This window comes from Leucoraja erinacea, chromosome 2 (assembly GCF_028641065.1).
Source record: "Leucoraja erinacea ecotype New England chromosome 2, Leri_hhj_1, whole genome shotgun sequence".
Classification (NCBI taxonomy): domain Eukaryota; kingdom Metazoa; phylum Chordata; class Chondrichthyes; order Rajiformes; family Rajidae; genus Leucoraja; species Leucoraja erinaceus.
Window position 1 is genome coordinate 133,667,936 of NC_073378.1, and position 12,829 is coordinate 133,680,764.

The window sequence follows — 12,829 nt, forward strand, 5'->3', positions numbered from 1 at the left end:
CCCGTTGTTGAACACTTTAATTCCCCTTCCCATTCCTACAGACCTTTCTGTCCTCGGTCTCCTGCATTGAGTGAGGCTAAACTCAAATTGGCGGAACAGCACCTCATATTTCGCTTGGGCAGTTTGGGGGAGTCCAGAACTAGGGGCCAGTTTAAGAATAAGGGGTAAGCCATTTAGAAAGGAGATGAGGAAATACCTTTTCACACAGAGAGTTGTGAGTCTGTGGAATTCTCTGCCTCAGAGGGCGGTGGAGGACGGTTCTCTGGATGCTTTCAAGAGAGATAGAGCTCTTAAAGATAATGGAGTCAAGGGATATGGGGAGAAGGCAGGAACGGGGTAGTGATTATGGATAATCAGCCGTGATCATATTGAATGACGGTGCTGGCTCGAAGGGCCGAATGGCCTACTCCTGTATCTATTGTTTATTCCCCATTGCCTTAAAGCCCAGTGATATGAATATTGATTTCTCTTACTTCAGGGAGCCCCAGCATTCCCTCCCTCTCTATTCCTCCCCCACCCAAGTCGCACTAGCTTCTCAGTTCCACCCTACAAACAAGCGTACAATGGCATGTTTCCTTTATCATCGTTACCTTTTTTGCATATCTTTGTTCTTTATCTCACCACATCACCGTCTATTACCCCTAACCAGCCTGAAGAAGTGTCTCGACCCGAAATTTCACCCATCCCTTCTCGCCAGAGATGCTGCCTGTCCCGCTGAGTTACTCCAGCTTTTTGTATCTATCTTCAGTGTAAACCAGCATCTACAGATCCTTCTTACGCAAGCAATCACAACTGTCAGATTGTTGTATCAACTGTTGGCCAACACAGCAATGCCATCACAAAACTCATCAGTGCCTCCTCTTTGAGAAGATTGAGGAGATTCAGTATGTCCTGGAATACTCTATCGAAGTTCCATAGGTGTGTGGTCGAGGACATATTGACTGGTTGCACCAGGGCTTGGTTCAGCAACTCCAACATCCAGGGACAAAGATGACAGAGAGTGACATTGCCCAGTCCATCACACGTTCTAACGCCCCCTTCATCGAAGGAATCTAAAGTCGACACTGCCTCAAAAAGGGCAGTTAATTTCATCACAGACTCACACGACCCAGGCCACGCTCTCATTGCGATACTATCATCAGGAATTAGTACAAGGGCCAGCCAACCATGACCACTAGGTTGAAGAACAGCTTCCTCCCAGCAACCACCATTAGGCTCCTGAACACAACACAACAGAAACCTTAGCAAATATGATCTATGGACAATGACTTTGGTTGCACTATGGACTTTGGTTTTGCAATATTATGGTTACCTAGTATTACAGTTATTAATTAATTGTATTATATATTTATTTGCATGTTCTTGTTTTTTATGGGCATGTTAAGCTGCAGCAAGTAAGAACTTCATCGTTCCATTGCTGGTACATATGATAATTAAACTCTTAACTCTTGAATGATATGTTACAAGGATCAGCGGAAGAAGTTACATTGAATTGAAAAAAAGTATTGTCACATTGCTGGGGAATATGGTAGACCTTCAGATAGTCTAAGGAAGAGAGAGGAGCACATCTGTAATCACATTTTGAAAAATGAAAAAGCTCCAGGGTAGTATGGAATATAGATTATAAAGATACACCATGGAAACAGGCCCTTCGGCCCACCAAGTCCACACTGACCATTGATAACCCATTCAACTCAGTTCTATGTTATCCCATTAAGTTCATAAGGAATAGGGGTAGAATTAGGCCATTTGGCCCATCAAGTATACTCCACCATTCAATCATGGCTGATCTCTCCCCCCTAATCCCATTCTCCACCCTTCTCCCCATAACCTCTGAAACCTGTACTTTAATTTTATTTTAATTTGAGATGATAACTCAGCATTTGTTCCCAATATCTCAAACTATCTTATCTTAAGTGTTAGTTCACATTGGAACTATATTCATTTGGACAGGCCCCATGAGCCTTCAAATTCTTTCCACTACTTAGAGCGGCACGGTGGCATTGCGTTAGAACTACTGCCTTATAGCGTCAGATCAATCCTGACTACGGGTGCTTGTCTGTACGGAGTTTGTACAACATTCTCCGAGTGAACTGCATGGGTTTTCTCCGAGATTTTCAGTTTCCTCCTACACTCCAAAGACGTACAGGTTTCTAGGTTAATTGGCTTGGTGTAAATGTAAAATTGTCCCTCGTGTGTGTAGGGTCGTGTTGTTGTGTGGGATCACTGGTCGGTGCGGGCTCGGTGGGCCCAAGGGCCTGTCTCCATGCTCTTTCTCTAAACTAATCTAAACTAAACTACTCTGCATACCAAGTTCCAGAAATTCTTGTTCTTCTCGTGCCAACCTAACTGTGGTCAGAGGAATGCCAAGATGTTAATATAACATAAAAGATGGGTTACATACCGTTTTTAAATTTTAAATCCCATACCTGAGTGGAAGGAGAACAATTATAGAGAAAATTCCCATTTTATTCTAAGTTAAAGTGATTATTTTTGCTAATTGAAGTGAATCAGCTTTTCTGATTTTCTTTCATTTTACCGTCAACAGGAAAGAAAATTGTTCAGGCTGTTAAAACATGCTGCAAATGCAATACAATCAGAAGAGACCAGCTGCAAATCTGAAGTGAATGGGATTCGCCCCAATACAAATACCATTCAATATTCAGACTGAGAGTCACTCTAAACCTGTCAGAAAATACAACACACAACAGTACAGTGGAAGAACAGGTCCTTCGGCTCACAATGTCTGTGCTGAACGTGATACCAAATTAAACTAATCTGCACATGATTCATATGCCTCTATTCCCTGCATATCTATATGCCTATGTAAAAGCTTCTTATTGTATCTGTTTCCGCCGCCAACCACTGTCAATGCATTCCAGGCACCCACCACTGTCTGTGTAAAAAACCTGCTCTCCTTTAAACTACTGACCTTAAAGCTGTGCCCTCTCGTCTTTGACATTTCCACCACGGGGAAAAAAGGTTCTGACTGTCTATCCTATCTGTGGCTCTCATAATTGTATATACTTCTATCAAGTCTCCCCTCAGCCTGCGATATTGCATTGAAAACAATTCAAGTTTTATTCAACTTGTCCTTATAGCGAATACCCTCTAATCCAGCCAGTATTCTGGTAAACCTCTTCAGTGCCCTCTTCAAAGCCTCCACATCCTTCTATGGTGGGTGATCAGAACTGCACACAATACTACAAATGTAGCCTGACCAAGGTCTTATGCAGCTGTCAATAGATTGGAAATTCAACTTCCCCACACTTGTAATAAATATTGGACAAATATCTTCAAATGGCTTTGATACAATTTTGTCATTTGTTTATTTTCTACTTATTTATTTTCAGAATAAAGGCATCGCAGCCAAAGCCAGCATTTACTTCCCATCGCCAATTAACTACAAGGAAGTCATAGTGAATCATCTTTTTACCCTCAAGTTAAATCCCTTCATGTTTTTGCTTCTCCAATGATTTAGCTGCTGACCTGAGCAGCACAAGCTGTGATGTGCCATCCAAGGCAATGCCAGTACATGTTTATCCACTGAGCATGAGCTTGACAAAAGAGATTTAGGCTAAGAATGCAAAGCATTGCAAAAAGCAAAATAAACTCCAGGTGCTGTAAATCTGTAATAAAAACAGGAATGCTGGAAATACGTAGCTGGATAGGGAATATTGAGTCATACAGCACGGAAACAGGCTCTCGGCCCAACTCTCCATGTTGACCAAGATGCCCCATCAGAGCTGGTCCCATTGCCGGTGTTTGGCCTGCATCTCTCTAAACCATTCCTATCCATGTACCTGTCCAAATCCTGTGTTAAATGCTGTTATAGGGCCTGTCAATCACTTCCACTGGCAGCTTGTTCCCTATACCTATGGTGTGAAAAAGTTGCTGCTAAGATCCCGTTCACATTAAACCTGTGCCCTCTATGCTTTGATGCACCTACTCTGTGAAAAAGATTCTGTGCATTCACCCTATCTATTCCTCTCGTGATTTTATGGACCTCTATAAGATCATCCCTCAATCCCCTTTGCTCCAAGGAATAAAGTCTGAATCTGCCCAACCTCTCCCTGTAGCTCAGGCCCTCAAGTCCTGGCAACATTCTTGTAAATCTCTTTTTCAATTGTTCCAGCATAATTGTGTTTTTTCTATCGAGGGGTAACCTAAACTGTAAACAATACAGGTTGTATTGTTCATAGGTGTGGCCTCATCAAAGTCTTATACAACCAGAACATAACATCCTGACGCTTGTACTCAGTTCCCTGACTGATGAAGGCCAATGTGCCTAAAGCTTTCTTCACCACATATCTATCTGTGATGCCTTTTTCAGAAAACTATGTACTTGTAGTCCCAAATCCCTCTGCTCTACAACACTCCCCAGGGCACTACTATCCATGGTGAATATCCTACCCTGGTATGACTTCCCAAAATGCACCAACTTACATTTATCTGAACTGATTACTCATCAGCAGGGAGAGAATGAAAATTAACATTTTAGATCACACAATAATGGGTCATTGACCTGAAGTATGAATTCTGTTTCACTCTTTACGGATGCTGCCTTTCAAGCTGAGTATTTGCAGAAGTCTCCCTCCTTCTTAATGCAACATACCTATTTCACAGGCCTGTGAAACCTTGCTGTGGAACTGTGAGAAACCGTTCGATTTTTTTGCACGAACGAGCCAATGGCGACGTAAAAGTCAAATCATACTTGGCAACACACAATCCGATTTTAAAGATATTAAAATGTGTGAACTAGCGTAATGTCTGAACTTACATTCTTCTTCAGTTTGTTCCATGTTTACACTTCCGGCTGCAAATAAACAACACGTGTATTTAAATCATGAAGCTTCTAGTTTTAGTCATCAAATCTCATGAAACAGTGGATCATGTAGTAATCTCAAGATAATTGTCTATGTGATTCTACTTTATATTTTGGATGCAATATTTGCACATTGCCTCCCTAAGTTACCGTCTTCAAGGGCTGCGACCCGACTTCGGTACGTCGGAGGCTCCGGCTGCAGGCCCGGTGGACGGTAACATCGGGAGCTCGCGGGTCCCTGGTGGGAGACCGCTTTTCGGAGCTCCCGCAACGGCAACTTCTCCCGCCCGAATCGCGGGGTTTAAAACAACCCGGAGCGGGGCCTTACATCGCCCGGCGCGGCTTAAACGGCCGTGGGACTTACTTACCATCGCCCGCCGGGGGTTTTAACATCAAGACCCGGAGCAGGGCTTTACATCGCCCGGTGCGGCCTAAATGGCCGCAGGACTTACCATCGCCCGCCGGGGGCATTAACCTCAAGAGCCTCGATCGCCTCGACGCAGCAGTTGGACTGCTGGACCGCGGGAGAAGAAACAAAGAACAGGGAACAGATAAGACTTTTGCCTTCCATCACAGTGAGGAGGTGTTTGGAGATTCACTGTGATGGATGTTTGTGTAAATTGTGTTAATTGTGTGTCTTGTTTTTTTTTTGATGTTATGACTGCAGGAACAACATTTCTTTCGAACTTTGTCTGTTTGAATGACAATAAATGTCATTCTATTCTATTCTATTCTAAGTGAGGTGGACCACAACAGCTTAACAATCCTTGTTCTCTTCCGGCCATTGGTACTGGATGGTAAACAGAGTCTTCCCCCTTACTCTTCTTGCCCGAGAGGATAGCATCTTACTTTGGCTGTTCACCACGACATCCATTTTTATTAACACAACCAGGATGGGCACCCATATCATGATGCTGTCTTATCTTCTATTGTTCAGTCTGGCCACAAGAGCCTGTCTGGGCTGAGTCTTATCCCCATATCTGATTCACTCATAGTTCCTTCCTCCCTCGCCTGATCATTAATGGATTCATTACTGGATCATTGACAGCTGCCTGGAATAAACTATCTGGGACCCACGGGCTTTAACTAGAATTCCTCACACTAAGTAGATCTTTGATTTATGTGAGACCACTTTTCCTTCCAGGAAAATGGAGGAATCCAAATGTAATCTCTTGGAGTTCCCGTGGAAATATGTCAGACTTCCTGGCCTTTCTAGGGTTTCAGTCCAAGTTACTATGGAGGATTTCTGAAATTATTCAAAAAATATATCCCGGAGATTTTTCTACTTAACTGATAAACACCAACAATTTAAACTTTAAAATTGCAATTCTGTTCAAAATAAAATTGTAAGTGGGATTTCTCCGACCCATATTACTTACCTACACCTAATTCTGAAGCCAACATTTCGTTTCCTGTTAACAGAAAAAATAATACGGTCTCAGCAAAGCAAAAGTACAACTATTGAACAATAATAAATTACATTGCACTGCATTGTATCATCTAAAATTGGAAATTATGCCAAGTGCACACCTGTCATTAACATGTATTAAGAAATAACATTGGTCGTGGTAGAGATCCCTGGGGTACTCCAGTACACCTTCCTCCAGTCTGAAAAACAATCATCACCACTACATTCTGTTTCCTGGCACTTAGATAATTTTCTACCCATTTTGTTTACCTTTTATTCTACGGGGGGGTACTGCTTTCAAACAGGTGGTATTGTCGACAGTGAAGATGTATATTATAAATATTATAATGCAGAAAGTTGTGACCACTACCCAGTCCATCATCGGCTCTGACTTCCCCACCATCGAAGGGATCTATCGCAGTTGCTGCCTCAAAAAGGCTGCCAACGTCATCAAGGACCCACACCATCCAGGCCACGCACTCATCTCTCCGCTACCATCGGGTAGAAGGTACAGGAGCCTGAAATCTGTTACATCCAGGTTCAGGAACAGCCTCTTCCCCACAGCCATCAGGCTATTAAACTCCCCAACGTACAGACTCTGAACTGTAACAGCCTATTGCACTTTATCTGTTTATTTATGTGTATATTGAACTGAACTGTTCTGTATTTATGCTTACAATATTCTGTTGTGCTGCAGCAAGCAAGAATTTCATTGTCCTATCTGGGACAATAAGCTCTCTTGACTTGACTTGATTATTATGAATTGCAGTGGGATCTTAATCATCTGAGCAAGTGGGCCGAGAAATTGCAAATGGAGTTTAATTCAGATAAGTGTGAGGAGTTGCATTTTAGGACAGGATCCAACCAGGACAGGACCTTCACAGTGAATGGTAACGCCCTGGGAAGTGTTGAAGAGCAGAGTTACCTAGGAGTACAAGTGCATAGTTCCATGAAAGTGGGATTGCAGATAGATAGGTGGTTAAGAAGGCTTTTAGCATGCTGGCATTCATCAGCTGGAATTTTTTTTGAGGATGTAACTAAGAAAATTGACAAGGGAGAGCCAGTGGATGTAGTGTACCTGGACTTTCAGAAAACATTTGATAAGGTCACACATATGAGAATAAAGGGCAAAAATATGGCACATAGTATTGGGGATAGAGTGCTGACATGGATAGAAAATTGGTTGGCAGACAGGAAACAAAGAGTAGGAGGGATTAAAACGGGCCCCTTTCAGAATGGCACACAGTGACTAGTGGGGTACCGCAAGGCTCGGTGCTGTGACCGCAGCTATTTATAATATACTTCAATGATTTAGATGAAGGGATTCAAAGTAACATTAGCAAATTTCCTTCTACAGTTGTACAAGGCCCTAGTGAGACCACACCTGGAGTATTGTGTGTAGTTTTGGTCCCCTAATTTGAGGAAGGACATTCTTGCTATTGAGGGAGTGCAGCCTAGGTTCACAAGGTTAATTCCCAGGATGGCGGGACTGTCATATGCTGAGAGAATGGAGCGGCTGGGCTTGTACACTCTGGAGTTTAGAAGGATGAGAGGGCATCTTATTGAAACATATAAGATTATTCAGGGTTTGGACATGCTAGAGGCAGGAAACACGTTCCCAATATTGGGGTAGTCTAGAACCAGGAGCCACAGTTTAAGAATAAGGGGTAAGCCATTTAGGGCGGAGATGAGGAAACACTTTTTCACACAGAGCGTTGTAAGTCCGTGGAATTCTCTGCCTCAGAGGGTGGTGGCGGCCGGTTCTCTGGATACTTTCAAGAGAGAGCTAGATAGGGCTCTTAAAAATAGTGGAATCAGGGGATATGGGGAGAAGGCAGGAACAGGGTACTGATTGGGGATGATCAGCCATGAACACATTGAATGATGGTGCTGGCTCGAAGGGCCGAATGGTCTAATCCTGCACCTATTGTCTATTTTCTATCAGTCTGGGAAATGAGTATAGAAGTTGAGAGGTGGACATAAATGCTGGAGAAACTCAGCAGGTGAGGCAGCATCTATGGAGAGAAGGAATAGGCGACGTTTCAGGTCGAGACCCATCTTCAGACTTCTCTCCAAAAGATGCTGCCTCACCCGCTGAGTTTCTCCAGCATTTTTGTTGTATCCTTCGATTTTTCCAACATCTTCAGTTCTTTCTTAAACATAGAAGTTGGGACATCGTTTTATAGTTGTAAAAGATGTTGGTGAGGTCAAACTTGGAATATTGTGAAACACAATATTATTGACATCAATCATCAGGTTCCTGAAACACCTGCCTACCTCATCCACAACCTACTGTAGACTTTGTTTAGGATGCTCTCTGTACTTCAGATTGTACAATTATGGTCTGGCTACCTCGTTAACTGATAATTCACTGTACTGTGGATGATTGTATATTTATTTCTCGTGTTGAATCTCCAAGTTTGCGGATGACACGAAGCTGGGGGGCAGTGTTAGCTGTGAGGAGGATGCTAGGAGGCTGCAAGGTGACTTGGATAGGCTGGGTGAGTGGGCAAATGCATGGCAGATGCAGTATAATGTGGATAAATGTGAGGTTATCCACTTTGGTGGCAAAAACAGGAAAGTAGACTATTAATCTTAATGGTGGCCGATTAGGAAAAGGGGAGATGCAACGAGACCTGGGTGTCATGGTACACCAGTCATTGAAAGTAGGCATGCAGGTGCAGCAGGCAGTGAAGAAAGCGAATGGTATGTTAGCATTCATAGCAATAGGATTTAAGTATAGGAGCAGGGAGGTTCTACTGCAGTTGTACAGGGTCTTGGTGAGACCACACCTGGAGTATTGCGTGCAGTTTTGGTCTCCTAATCTGAGGAACGACATTCTTGCCATAGAGGGAGTACAGAGAAGGTTCACCAGACTGATTCCTGGGATGTCAAGACTTTCATATGAAGAAAGACTGGATAGACTCAGCTTGTACTCGCTAGAATTTAGAAGATTGAGGGGGGATCTTATAGAAACTTACAAAATTCTTAAGGGGGTGGATAGGCTAGATGCAGGATGATTGTTCCCGATGTTGGGGAAGTCCAGAACAAGGGGTCACAGTTTAAGGATAAGGGGGAAATCTTTTAAGTGAGGAAAACATTTTTCACACAGAGAGTGGTGAATCTCTGGAATTCTCTGCCACAGAAGGTAGTTGAGGCCAGTTCATCGGCTGTATTTAAGAGGGAGTTAGATGTGTCCTTTGTGGCTAAAGGGATCAGGGGGTGTGAAGAGAAGGCAGGCACAGGATACTAAGTTGGATGATCAGCCATGATCATGTTGAATGGCGGTGCAGGCTCGAAGGGCGGAATGGCCTACTCCTGCACCTATTATCTATGTTTCTATGTTTCTATGTGTTGTTGCATTAATGGGCCTATACAGAGACGCAGCAAGTAAGAATTTCATTGTAGCGTTTCTGGTACATACGACAATTTAACACCTTTGACTCTCACATTTCATCAATGGATAAAAGTTCAAATTTACCACTTTACTACATAAAATCCGTTCGACAGCTTGACAGGATCTTTATCCGAAGGAAAATGTTCAATTCAAAAATCTCTAGAAACAGCTTTGATATATACATCTGCCAAGTTTCTCCCGCAGCTCGTTTTTCAATGTAATATATTCTGATTCAATTGGTAGCTCTTATAACTACTTACGCCGTCTGAGGAACTCCTTTTCTTCTTTTGCCAAACGTTCTATAGAGAGAGAAACAATTATTAGGCACAATGTGCAACTTACACTGCAGATAACGCAGAAAATGTAATTCACTTTAATTAATATTCAGAACATTCACAGAGTTTGCGTCAAACAATAACCCTTCACTCCTTTTACAAAGGCGTTGCCTCATATTTCGCTTGGGTAGTTTACACCCCAGCGGTATGAACATTGACTTCTCCAATTTCAGGTAGTCCTTCTTTCTCCTCTTTCCCCTCCCCTTCCCAGCTCTCCCATTGTCTCTGCCTCTTCCTTTCTTCTTCCCGCCTCCACCACCCCCACATCAGTCTGAAGAAGGGTCTCGACCTGAAACGTCACCTTTTCCTTCGCTCCACAGATGCTGCCTCGCCCGCTGAGTTTCTCCAGCATTTTTATCTACCTTTGATTTTTCCAGCATCTGCAGTTCCTTCTTAAACACCTTATTTTTAATGCTCTGTTTCAGGTACCATCCCCGTTGGATTGCAACCTTGTCGTGGTCGGGGAGCTTGTGTGTCTCAGTGACCCCTAGAGCTATGCCAGCGGGAGATTCGTCTCCTGTTAGGGTCTCCCATGCTGGACAGGTCGAAGGGTAGAGGCGAGACGAAGAGCGATCCACTGGTCCTCCAGGTTGGAGGTTGAGCACAGGGCTAACAACCCTGTCTCGTATAACAAATATGTTACGGAAACAGCAACTGAAGGAATCGACACTACTGGGCGTGATGGACTTCCAGGGCTATCGACAGATGCTAGGATGAATGTCAATGGTGAAAGCCAAAAGGAAGAGAACCAGACAGCATCGCAAGAATAGCCCTGCACTGGACACCGGAAGGGAAAAGGAAAAGAGGGAGACCCAAAACCACCTGGTGTCGAACTGTAGAGGAGGAAATGAAAACAATGGACTTGACCTGGGGTAGTGTCCAGAAGCTAGCCCAGAACACACAGGAGTGGAGGACCTTCGTTGCTGCCCTACATGCCAGGGGGCATCATAGGCAGTAAGTAAGTAAGTAAGTTTCAGGTACCACTGATTTTATGCAGGAGACCACATTATTCGATCTATCAATGTCCTGTCCCATGTAAGCTACTACTGTTTCCCTGCCCTGTACTACCCTTAATCTTTCTATAGTACCCTACAACAGCCACAACCAGTGTGCGTTACCAGTCTTTTCCAGTCCCCTTACCAATGCCCCTGTGCAATACCATTCTCAAGCTTCCCACCCTACTTCTTGTGCAGATCCCATGACTGCTGTTCACTGGGATATTGCCAGAATTGGAGAGTATTAGCTTCATAGAGAGATTTCTCTGGAGCAGTGGAGGCTGAGGGGAGAACTGATAGAAGTATATAAAATGATGGGAGTTGTAGATATAAATGTTTTCCCAGGGTGGAAATGTCAAAGACCAGAGGTCATGGCTTTAAGTTGACGGGGAAAAGGTTAAAGGAGCAGTGTAAGGCAATTGATTTACACACATCATGGTGGCTGTCAGGGGTGGTGGTAGTGTAAGGTATGATGGTGATGTTTAAGAAGACTTTAGGCAGGTATATGAACAAATTAGATTAGAGGTATATAGACCATGAGTAGGCAGATGAGATAAGTTTAAATTGGCATCAAGGTCGACATAGACAAGGTAGACCAAAGGGTCTGTTCTGTTTAGTTTAGTTTAGTTTTGTTTAGAGATACAGTGTGGAAACAGGCCCCACTGAGTCCACAGCGACCATCGATCACCTATTCACACTTGTTCTATGATATGCCACTTTCACAACAACTGACTCACAATGGGGACAGTTTACAGAGGCCAATTAACCTATAAAACCTGCCCTTCTTTGGGGTGTGGGGAAAAACCAAAGCGCCTGGAGGAAACCCAAGGTGTCACAGGGAGTATGTGCAAACTCCAAACACACAGCACCTGAGTTTTTAAGAAGGAACTGCAGATGCTGGAAAATCGAAGGTTACACAAAAATGCTGGAGAAACTCAACGGGTGCAGCAGCATCTATGGAGCGAAGGAGATAGGCAACGTTTCGGGCCGAAACCCTTCTTCAGACAATTGGGAGGTGGGGGTAGAGAAGAAAGGAAAAAGGAGGAGGAGGAGCCCGAGGGCTGAGGGAGAGGTAGGAAGGGGAGAAGACAGCAGGGGCTAACCGAATTGTGAGAATTCTATGTTCATGCCACCAGGATGCAGACTCCCCAAGCGGAATATGAGGTGCTGTTCCTCCAATTTCCGGTGTTGCCCACTCTGGCCAAGGACACAGCACCTGAGGTCAGGATCAAACCCTCTGGTGCTGTGAGACAAAACGGAATCAACCTGGAGCATTAAGTGTGATTGTCATTCCACTGATGCTGCCAGATCTACAGAATCTGCCTGTTCCCAGTATTTTTTTTAAAATCTTGGAATTCCAGCATTTGCAATATTTTTGCATTTTTTAAAATTATTTGACAGACACAGCATGCAAACAAGCCCTTTGGCCCACCGAGTCCATGCTGGCCATCAATCACCCATTCACACCAGTTCTGTTATCCAATTTTCTCACCCACTATGTTAACCATATAACCATATAACAATTACAGCACGGAAACAGGCCATCTCGGCCCTACAAGTCCGTGCCAAACAACTTTTTTTCCCCCTTAGTCCCACCTGCCTGCACTCATACCATAACCCTCCATTCCCTTCTCATCCATATGCCTATCCAATTTATTTTTAAATGATACCAATGAACCTGCCTCCACCACTTCCACTTCCGCTCATTTGACTGTACATGTTGTACAGTATTTACCAACTCTGCACCATTGGCCTGTGATGTACTGCCACTGACACATTGAGCAAAATATTATTATATCAGACCATGTTCTGAACTGCTTTCATTGGGACAGAGCAGATCACAAGGAGATTTGTGTAGGAAGGAACTGT

At 43.7% G+C, this 12,829-nt stretch overlaps 1 protein-coding gene across 4 annotated transcripts in view; it reads right to left on the bottom strand.

The window, feature by feature from the left end:
* LOC129715916 (uncharacterized) overlaps positions 1 to 12,829 on the bottom strand; it is a 114,055-nt gene that overhangs the window by 67,329 nt on the left and 33,897 nt on the right. For all 4 annotated transcript variants that reach the window (XM_055665822.1, XM_055665814.1, XM_055665809.1 and 1 more), the window contains exons 14-17: positions 9,891 to 9,929; positions 6,205 to 6,237; positions 4,781 to 4,816; positions 2,311 to 2,349 (exon numbers count right to left, since the gene is read on the bottom strand). In XM_055665822.1, the coding sequence (XP_055521797.1) occupies positions 2,311 to 2,349; positions 4,781 to 4,816; positions 6,205 to 6,237; positions 9,891 to 9,929 (147 nt within the window). The remainder of the gene's footprint in view (positions 1 to 2,310; positions 2,350 to 4,780; positions 4,817 to 6,204; positions 6,238 to 9,890; positions 9,930 to 12,829) is intronic.